General features: G+C 42.1%; 1 protein-coding gene across 1 annotated transcript in view; it reads right to left on the bottom strand.

Moving 5' to 3' along the window:
• The window catches only part of STIM2 (stromal interaction molecule 2), a 132,840-nt gene extending 132,535 nt beyond the window's left edge, over positions 1-305 (bottom strand). Inside the window, exon 1 of the mRNA XM_012807452.1 lies at positions 72-305. Coding sequence (XP_012662906.1) covers positions 72-305 — 234 coding nt within the window. The remainder of the gene's footprint in view (positions 1-71) is intronic.
• Between the last annotated feature and the right edge of the window lie 10,924 nt (positions 306-11,229).

Here is an 11,229-nt window from a genome sequence, read left to right as displayed (position 1 = left end):
CCGGCCCGCGCTGGTCGTAGTACCTCGCTCCGCCGGGACGCCTCCCTCCCCTCACACATTCGCTCGCATACCAATCCCCCGCCTCCCTCAGCCCCTCCCGGGCGCAGGCGCGGCGCGGCTGCACTGCGCGTGCGCACTCCCGGCCCCGCCCCTGGGGGCGTTCCGAGACCAGAGCGTTGCGAGGCGGTTTCTAACGCTTTAGCCAGCCACGAAGATAGGGGGCGGGGAGGAAGTAGGACACGTCCCCCTTCCCAGTTCACGCCCCCACCGCCCCTCCTGGGAAGCTGGGAGAAGAGAACCGACATCCCACATCTTTAGGGCAAGTTAAATCCTTGTGGAAGTCAGCAATAAGAATTGTACCGGTCGGGAAAACTCGGTAATCAAAAACAACAGAGTTCCCATAATTTCAGGCAGGGCATATAAGTGGCTAACCGTACTAGTTTAAGTTAGCATAGCATACTTCCCGAACATTTAACAAGGCGCTTGCTATATGCCTTTTGTGCCAGGTATTCTTTAAGTACATAGATTTGTACACTAATTACCGTTATCATCCCCACATCGCAAATGAGGAAACCAAGGCCTAGAAATGTTAAGTCACTTGCCCTCAAGGTCCCACAGAGAATAAATGGATGATGGCCCAGACCACAGCCAATAAATGGATGATGACCCAGATTGACCAGTAGCTGAATAAAGAATTTGCGCTTCGGTTTCTGACTATGTTCAGGCATGATCTGAACTCCCTCCATACCCCTGCCACTGCCCCATCCCATGAAGTCTTTGCAGTTAGCTGAACAGGCTGGCAGAGGTCAATGGTGTAGACTCGACTTGGCTTCACCTACCTAGAATGAACCAAAGTTCTTGTGCACCCAAAATCTGCTTTCTATTGTAGATCCTCCTCAGATCCAGCCTAATTGGTTTGAAGAAAAAAAGAAGCGGAATCTTTCTTATCTAAATTAGTTGCCTACACATTTTTCAGGCCACTTCCCCTCAAATACAAAAGGAAGTGAATGTAATGTCACTATAAATTTAAAGCCTTGTAAATTCTCTCTCTGAGCATTCTCTCTCCCAGGGGCATAACGTTTAAAATTTGCAGTAGGGTTCTCACGGGTTCTCATGCATAGAAGTCCCGTTTACTACTGGGTTTTGTTGTTGCTTTAGTTTTTTATCGGTTTGTTTGCTTGCCTTCTGAAGTCAAAAAGATCTCAAATTACACATTCTCCTAAAGATATTTCTTAGGCGGTACAGCCAACATAACCAAGAATATCATTTATTGTGGAAGGGCAGATGTACACTTCAGAAAAGAATCGAGAATGTCTTTGAGGGTACCCAATCTATCAAACAATTATTTCTTGGCAGACTTCTTGGGGGCATCGTGTTCAGGCGGCAATTCTTTACAGGGCAACAGGGAGATTATATTTCCCCTGCTGAAAGGCAAAGCAATGAAGTCACACATTTGCTGAGTACCCACCACAAAGAGATAATTCTCCTAGATGACCAGGAGAAAAAAAAAAAGCGTTTTAAAGGCTTGTTCTTGCTCTCCAGGAGGCATTATTTCATTTATTAAATATTTACTGGGTGCCTGTTCTGTGCAAGGTACTGAGTGGTGAAGATTCAGGAGAGAATGAGAGACATTTGAAAAAGTCAATTAAGTCCAGCATTCAGGGATAGGAGACAGACAGCACAGCCCTGCCTGGAGAATCTTACAGTGTTGCTGAGGAGATAATATTTACAACCATTAAACAATTAGAGGCTAAGACAAGATAGTGGTTCATCAGTTGCTAAATTGAGTAGCGCAAACTGCATTATAGCAATTACAGTACAAAGCCACTAACAAATTAAAAAATCACCCGGTCAAGCTTCTTTAAATTAAGATGGTACAGCATTTTCTTCTTCTTTTAAAGATAGGGAGGGTGATGACACAGAGGGTACTGAATTTCGAGTTATGTTCGTTCCTCTCACTCGTGAAACCACAAAGGAGCAAGGGAATCGCGTACAGAAGTTTCTGGCTATTAAATGAGTAGCCAGCCTACACCTTGTCTGACAGTGCAGGGTCACTTTACCTCACAGCATAAGCCTGTGTACAGAAAAGAGAACGTCCATTGTTTTGGAAGAAAAGCCCATGCCTAGAATTACAGATGCTTCTATTTGCAAGCCAAACGCAAACACACGGCTCAAATAGAGGCAGCTCTTACCTTTCTCCTCAGGCTTCCTGTCCCACCTCCAAGCCTTGGCTTTCCCTTTCTTTGCCACGCAAAAGCTTTCCTTTCTCTGTTCCTCCTGCCAACTCTCATCCAAAATCTACCTTGAGCTCCCTTTTCTTGGCACCTACCCAACTCCTACAGCCCCGCTTATACCACTTAAACGTCCAGACCTCACGGTTTGCGGCTTATTTACACAACGGCTTTACTGTCTCTTTGTTATCAAGTGATGACTTCAAACATCTGCTGGGCAGCACCGAGGTTTGAAATCAGACAAACCTGGTAGAAATGGGAAGTAACTCCACAAGTTCTGAGCTGTGAGACCTGTGTGCAATAGGTCCTCCATTACCCACCTGTAACTTGGGGACCCAATAATGCCCAACCCACAGGGTTGTAGGAGGCAGCGGGAGAATAAAAGAATAGGGAAAGCCCTCGCGCAGAAGCGGGCACGCGGATGCGTTGCCATCCCCGGGGGAGACCTGGCCCCGGCTCTGGGCGTGTACTCTAACCGTGTTCTTGCCTCAAAATAAACACATGGCACTCTGTCTGCCCGTGTTGTTTGATTTCATATTCCTGCAAATCCCAAACTCTTGGGGCGCGCCCAGCACAGACGTGCAGCAAGCAGGATCCCTGCACCTGATTCCTCCCCAACCCAGAGGCAAACCCGCCCTTCCCAAGAGTCGGGCTCCCTCCCCATCTCCTTCTCCCCCGGTGCCCCAGCAGCCAGGACAGCCAGCGCCAACTTGGAAAACCGGTTCTCGGCTCACGACCGAGGCAGGGCGCCTGCGCCGCCCGGGAGCCTCGCGCATGCCCGCTGCCTCCCGCCTGCTCGCCCCAGGTGCGCGAGCCCGCGGGCTGCCGAGGTTCCCGGACGCCCCGCGGAGCTGCGCCCCTCCCCCGCCCCGTCCGGCTTCCGGCTCCCACTCCGTGGGCGGCGAGCCCGGGCGCCGGGCGGCCGCGCGATGACGTCACCGCGTGGGCGGGAGCGGCGGTCTGTCCGTGGGGAGCGCGGTGGGCGTGGAGCGAAGTCGGGATGGAAGCAGAGGGACGGGGAATTCCGGTTTGAGGGTAGCCGGGAGGGGCTTTCTCCCGCTGCTCGACAGCCCACAGAGCTTCTCTCTGCTGCCTTTGACCCAAAGGAACATTTCTCGGCCTCAACTCGTGCAGGTGGAATACTGGGGGCTTCCCGAGCACCAAGGACTACTATGGTTACCTTGCCCTGTTCGGTTAAGCACTTCGGGGAATTGGCAAAGAGCTAGCTTTGGTGGAAACCCTGTTGTGTGCCGAGCACTTTAAAAGTGTTTTCACTACCTTATCACACAGGCTTGCAAGGGTATTGAAGTCCTGAGAATTTTGGAAACATCTCCGAAGTTCTACAGCTCCAGGACTCCCAACAGTGAAGACCCTGTGTAGATGTGGCCCCCAAAGTATTTAATAAATTACAGTACTAAGGAAAAGTAATGACACAGTGGAAGTAACTCGTTAGCAAGACCCTTACTCCCTAAATCCAACAAAGTGTGGTATATTTCTTAACTAGTTTAATGAAAGTGGGAAAAAAGTCATTACAACTTTCATAGAAAGAAATCCTTTAACAAGTGTCTTGCAATGAGGGTAGGAAATGAAAAAAACCTCAGAATTTTTAAGTTATTGACATGGTTTCTAAAAAGCCACTCTAAAAGCAAATTAACTTTGTCCACCAAAACCGAGGATGTCAGTGGATTTATGGGTTGGATACTTTCTGTTATTAAACGGGATCTGTTTGCTCAGGTACTGGTTTAGTTATTATGTGAATATTATTGATCACATATCAGATAAGTGCTGAAGCAGTAGGAGTGTTGATACTTCCTGTAAAAAAAGAAGTAGAATTATGATGATTAAGGAAAAAAGGTAAAGATAATCACAATTGAAAATTATGAGAATATGAGAACTGTTTCATTTGCACACAGATGAAATGATGGATAACAATGACAATTGTGAAGATGAAAGGTAAGTCATGAAACAGGTAAAACATGATTTGTCTTTGCCCTTGACAGCAAGAGATTCAAAAAATGACAAAATGGAAAAACTCTAGAGTATGATGCCAGAAATTGAACTGCCAACTCATATACCTACTAACCTAATATTAATTGACTTAAGATCAAGTGCTTATGCTCAGGACAGTAAAATATATGTATGTTTCAGGCAAAGTATGGTCTCATGGGTTCAAGGCATCAATCAAATATACGTAACACACCAAAAAATTGTTAAAACTGATAAATTCAATAAAATTACAGGTTACAAAATCAATATATGAAAAATTATGAGAATTTCTTTGAGAACAATCTATCTGAAAAAGAAATTGAGGAAACAACCCCATTTACAATAGCATCAAAAAATAAAATGCTTAGAAGTAAATTTACCAGGGAAATCAAAGATCTGTAAATGGAGAACTATGAAACATTGAAAAAAACACAAATAAATGAAAAGATATCCCATGTTCATGGATTAGAGGAATAAATATTATTAAAAATGTTTATCCTATCCAAAGCAATCTACACAATCAATGCAATTCCTAAGGAAATTGCAATGTCATTAGGGAAAAGAATCCTAAAATTTATATGGAACCAAAAAATATTTCAATTAACCAAAACAATCTTAACCAAAAAAGGACAAAGCTGAAGGCATTATATGCTTTGATTTCAAAATATTGCAAAGCTATTATAATCAAAACAGCATAGTAACAGCATAAAAACAGATATTAATACATCAGCCAATGGAACAGAACAGAAAGTCCAGAAATAAACACATATATTTATGGTCAATTGATGTTTGGACAAAGGTACCAAGAAAATACAATGGCGAAAGAATGGTATTCTTAATAAATAGTATTGGGAAAACTGAATATCTACATACAGCAGTATGAAACTGGACTCTTATCTTGCAGTATAAACAAAGATTAACTCAAAATACATAAAATACTTAAACACACAGACCTCAAACTGTAAAGCCAATAGAAGAAAACATAGGGGAAAATCTCCAAAGCATTGGGATGAGTTATATCTTCAATAGAACTCCAAAAGCACAGGCAAGAAAAGCAAAAATGGACAAATGAGATTGCATCCAACTAAAAAGCTTCTGCACAGTAAAGGAAACAACTAACAGAATGAAGAGACCACCGTGGATTGAGAGAAATCTGCAAACCATATATCTAATAAGGTGCTGTTATCCAAAATACATAAGGAACTCAACTCAATAGCAAGAAAACATACAGCCCTATTTTTAAAACACGCAAGGGATCTGAATAGACATTTCGCAAAAGAAGAGAGGCAAATGGCCAACAGATGTATGATAAAAATGCTTATCTCTATCATCAGGGAAATGCAAATAAAAGTCACGATGAGAGACCACTGCGCTCTTGGTTAGGATGGCTGTTATCCAAGAGACAAAAGATAGCTGGGTACAGTTGTTCATATCTGTAATCCTAGCACTCTGGAAGGCCAAGGCCAGTGGATTACTTGAGCTCAGGAGTTGGAGACCAGCCTGAGCAAGAGTGAGACCCCGAGATCCCACCTCTAAAAATATCCGGGCTTTATGGCAGGAGCCTATAATCTTAGCTCCTTTGGAGGCTGAAGCAAGAGGATGTTTTAAGCCCAAGAATTTTAGGACCTATGACCCCACAACACTCTATGGAGGGTGACAAAGTAAGACTCTGTCTCAAAGAAAAAAAGACAAAAGGTAAGTGGTGGTAAAGATTTGGAGAAAAGAGGACCTTGTATGTTGTTGGTGACAATGTAAATTAGTACATCCATTTTGGTAAGCTCCATTTTGGTAAGTGATATGGAGCTTCCTCAGAAAACTGAAAGGAGAATTACCATGTGATCCAACAATCCTACTGCTGATGTGTATATATCAAAAGGAACTGAAATCTGGATGTGGAGAAAAGGGAACATGTCTACACTGCTGGTGGGAATATAAACTAATATGTTCCTTTTGGAAAGATGTCTGGCGAACACTTAGAGAACTAAAAATAGACCTGCCATTTGATCCTGCAATTTCTTTATTAGGTATATACCCAGAAGACCAAAAATCACATTACAACAAAAATATTTGTATCAGAATGTATATTGCAGCCCAATTCATAATTTTCAGGTCATGGAAGAAGCCCAAGTGCCCATCGATCCACGAATGGATCAACAAACTGTGGTATATGTACACCATGGAATACTATGCAGCCATAAAGAAAGATAGAGACTTTACATCTTTCATGTTCACATGGATGGAGCTGGAGAATGTTCTTCTTAGAAAAAGTATCACAGGAATGGAAGAAAAAGTATCCAATGTACACAGCCCTATTATGAAATTAATTTATAGCTTTCATATGAAATCTATAACCTAATAACAGTCTAAGAATATGGGGGGGGAGAGGAATGGGGGGGAGAGGAATGGGGGGAATAGGTGGAGGGAGGGTGATTGGAGGGATCACTTCTATGGTTTATCTTACAAGGGTACAAGTGAATCTTTCTAAGAGTAGAATATGAACATCTTAACAGAATAACTAAGAAAATGACATGAAGGCTATGTTAACCAGTTTGATGAAAATATTTTAAATTGTATGTGAAAACACCACACTATACCTTAGAATTGCATTAATGTACATAGTTATTATTTAATTGTAAAAAAAAGGAACTGAAATCAACATGTCAAAGAGATTATCTGTACTACCGTGTACATCAGTATTATTCCATAATAAACAAGATATGGAAACAGCCTAAGTGTCTATTAAAATGATAAATGGATTAAAAAATACAGTATACATGCATATTAGAATACTATACAGCCTTTATTTTTATTAAATCATAGCTATGTAGATCAGTGCAGTCATGGGGTACAGTGTGCCGGTTTTATATACAATTTGAAATATTTTCATCAAACTGGTTAACATAGCCTTCGTGGCATCTGCTTAGTTATTGTGCTAAGACATTTATATTCTACATTTAAAAAGATTCACATGTACCCTTATAAGATAAACTGTAGGTGTGGTCCCACCAATCACCCTCTCTCCACCCATCCTCCCCCTCCCCTTCCCTCCCTTTCCCCTTTCCCCATATTATTGGGCTATAATTGGTTTGAAATTTAGCTATAAATTAGTTTCATAGTAGGGCTGATACTTTTTCTTCCATTCTTGAGATACTTTGCTAAGAAGAATATGTTCCAGCGCCATCCATGTAAACATAAAGGAGGTAAAATGTCCACCTTTCTTTAAGACTGCATAATATTCCATGGTGTACATATACCACAATTTATTGATCCATTCGTGGGTTGATGGGCACTTGGACTTCTTCCATAATTTAGCAATTATGAATTGGGCTGCAATAAACATTCTGGTTCGAATATCTTTGTTGTAATTTGATTTTTGGTCTTCTGGATATATACCTAGTAAAGGAATTATAGGATCAAATGGCAGGTCTATTTTTAGTTCTCTAAGTGTTCTCCAAACATCTTTCCAAAAGGAACGTATTAGTCTGCATTCCCACCAGCAGTGTAGACGTGTTCCCTTTTCTCCACAACCATGCCAGCATCTCTGGTTTTGGGATTTTGTGATGTGGGCTAATCCTACTGGAGTTAGACGATATCTCAAAGTAGTTTTGATTTGCATTTCTCTGATGATTGAGGATGATGAGCATTTTTTCATGTGTCTGTAGGCTGTGCACCTGTCTTCTTCAGAGATGTTTCTCTTCAAGTCCCTTGCCCACCCTGAGATGGGATCACTTGTTCTTTTCTTGCTAATACATGTGAGTTCTCTATGGATTCTGGTTATTAAACCTTCGTCAGAGACATAACCTGCAAATGTCTTCTCCCATTCTGAGGGCTGTCTGCTTGCTTTACTATACAGCCTTTAAAAGAAGGAAATTTGTTAACAACATAGATTGAACTAGAGAACATTATATTGTTCTTAGTTCATAAAATTTTTGATTTATGAGACAGAAAGATCCTAAAGCATTCCCTACAGCACTCAAAGAGATTATCCAAAAGGGAATTGCCAATTTTCCATCTCAAAGTATATGAAATATCTTATTTTAGAAAAAGATGCCATAGAAAATAATTACTAAAGAGAAAAGTTTTAGAGTTTCGGAGGGCTGCCCAAGTCCCTCTTACTTATGGAAAACTCATTCAGGCTCTGAAAATTTAAACTCTTTCTCGTGAAGCTTGAATGTATAAAAAAATGACCACAAGTACAAGCCATTTAGAACCTAAACCATTCATAAGGAGAAGAACTCCTGTATCTTTGTTCCAGGGAAGCCCTGTTCTTGCTGTGAACTTACTTGTGGTATGATGTCTCTGAATTCTGGGGTCCATATAGTCATTTACTAACTGTGTAACTTTGCTCCAATTACTAAACATCTTAACCTCCATTTCCTCTTCCGTTAATAAAAAATTATAATGGTACCTAGCTATAGAGTTGTTGTAAGGTAAAAATGATTGTAAAGATGCCTGGCAAAGAGTTACCTAATTGTCTTCTAAACCATTAAGGATGTGAAGGGCAAGAGCTTGTTTTGAAATAAATTGTGCCAAAGAGGAAAGTGGGAAGGAAAACACAGGAGCAAAATATAAGACCACATACCACAAAGTCAAGCCTGTAAGAATCTTCACAGGCACAAAGGGACAGTCAAAGGTGGTCTTGGGATCCAGGCACCCTAGATTCCCTACAGAATACAACCCCAGAGAAGCACAAGGGACAGCAAAGGAAATGTGAGCCAGGGAAGGAGACAGAAAAAAATCAAGGAGACTCACCACTGAGCTGGCTACAGCTTTGCAATAAAGACGCCTGGCTGCTCAGTCTAGGGCAAGCTCTCCGTAGGAAACTGGGGAGACCAGGGGTTTGGGAACGGCATGAGAGGAAGGGAGAAAAATGGAGCTGCTGACTCCCATCAGTTTCTGCAGGGGATGTGACCTCCCCCACACTTTTCATTTATGCCACCTGCTGCTTCAGGCAGCTGCCAGGGAAGCCAGATCCCTGAACAGCAGTGTCATTATCCATGCACAAGCTGAGCCAGCAAGTGAACAGGAGCCAGTAGCACGCCCCAACTGTCCACCTGCAGCCTGCAGCTTCCCAGGAGAGTCTACCACCTCTGCAACAATAGGGAAGCCCCAGGAGAAAAGGCTGGGATTTAAGGCAGTAGGCCAGACATTACATACTGAGTCATGCCCAGAAGCAAGGTTAGAGACCTCGAGCAAATGGAGATCACACATGTTGGCCCCTTACCACCAAAGCAGCCACACAGCTCAACAAGCCTCGCTTCAAAGCAGACTGAAACCTCCCTTCTACAATCTGTAACAATACTGTTTTAGTGTAACATTTCTGGAAAGTAATAGTAGCATCCAGCAGAAAACTATGAGCAAGCAAATCCAAGCAGGTATGTAAACTGGGTTCCATGCAGTGATAATGGCACAGACATAGTTCACAGCCAAGGTGTTGTGAACTTAGAGAAGCCTTTTGTGATTCATACATCAAATATTGAATACATTTTAGGGTCAGGTACTACATTAGGTACTAAGATAAATAAGACAATAAAAGATAAATAAGGTAACCCTTAATCTGGGATCCAGGGAGCTCACAGCCACACAATAGCAATAAAAGACTCTTTCCTTCATTCATTTATTCATGTTTTGTTAATTATTTAATAATATCTGGTTATATAATCTCTGTTATGGTTAAATCTTTCTAAGGAAACACATTGTTTCAAGATATTCTTGCCTCAAAAAATTAATATCAACTGAGTTTAATGAATGATCTCATACTTCACATGCTGAAGCTGCCAGCAACTGGTAAAACCAGGCATCTGTCTGAATGTTTTAATATTTACACGGTAGTGTTCCAGAATGTGTTTGCAACGGAGAGAGAAATAGTTAAAGGAATTTGGGGACAAGCTTTCTGACGTGGAAAGGAAAGAAAACAGCCTGTAAATGTGGGTGTTCAAATTATGGAGGAGCACATCCCCATAGCATGATTGCAAATCCAAAAGAGAAGATGAGATTTTTTTAAGGTTGTTTTTCAGACTGGGACAAAGTAGTTAGTGTTTTTGAGCCAAAATTTACTGGGCCCTTTACTATGTGGCAATGAGAAAAGAAACACTCCTGTTCTCATGGAATTTACATTCTAGTTGAGAAAGCTGAAAGTACGGGAGATGAATACGTAAAATATGTTGTCTATTAGGTAGTGGTTAAGTGCTGAAGGGGACAGGGAGCAAAGAGGGGGGAAGTGACCTTTGAGTGAAGACCTAAACAAAACAAGATGATTGGACAGCTATGTGGGAGGGAGGTTCCTAGCCAACAGAAGGGTTTTGGAGGAAAGGGTGTATGTGGCTTTTTCAGAATTAGCAAAGAGGCGGGTGGGGGAGAATGATGATGAGAAGTAAAGGGGGACTGAACATGCAGGATTCTCACAGGTTATACTAAGAACTTCAGCTTTTTCCTCTGAATGAGTTTGAAAACTGTCGGAAGGTGTTGAGGAGAGTGATCCAGGATCTGGCATACGTTTTTATAGGACAAAGCTGAAGTTGCTTCATGGTAGGAGCAGGGACGCCAGACAGGAGGCTATGGAACATTCCACACGACAGATGATGGAAGTTTGGAGCAGAATAGTGCCAGTGGTAAAAACTGGTGCAAATCGTGGTAAATTCTGAAGGTAGCATCAACAAACCAACAGGCTTTAAAGACCAATAAAATGCAATGAGTGGCTGGGCATGGTGGCTCACACCTATAATTCCACACTCTGGGAGGAAGGCGGGTGGATTGCTTGAGCTCAGGAGTTTGAGACCAGCCTGAACAAGAGAGAGACCCTGTCTCTACTAAAAATAAAAAAAAATAGCCAGGCAATATGGCAGATACCGTTAGTCCCAGATACCTGGGGAGGCTGGGGCAAGAGAATCACTTGAGCCCAAACGTTTGAGGTTGCTGCACTCTTGTGAGCAGAAAAAAAGAGATTCTTGTCTCAGAAAAAAGAAGACGAAGAAAGAAATGCAATGTGTGAGAAAGGAAAGTCAGGGATAAA

This window comes from Otolemur garnettii, unplaced genomic scaffold (genome assembly GCF_000181295.1).
Source record: "Otolemur garnettii isolate 467f Iridium unplaced genomic scaffold, OtoGar3 scaffold00069, whole genome shotgun sequence".
Lineage (NCBI taxonomy): Eukaryota > Metazoa > Chordata > Mammalia > Primates > Galagidae > Otolemur > Otolemur garnettii.
Note: the sequence above shows the minus strand (reverse complement) of the source record. Positions and strands in the feature narration are given on the sequence as shown.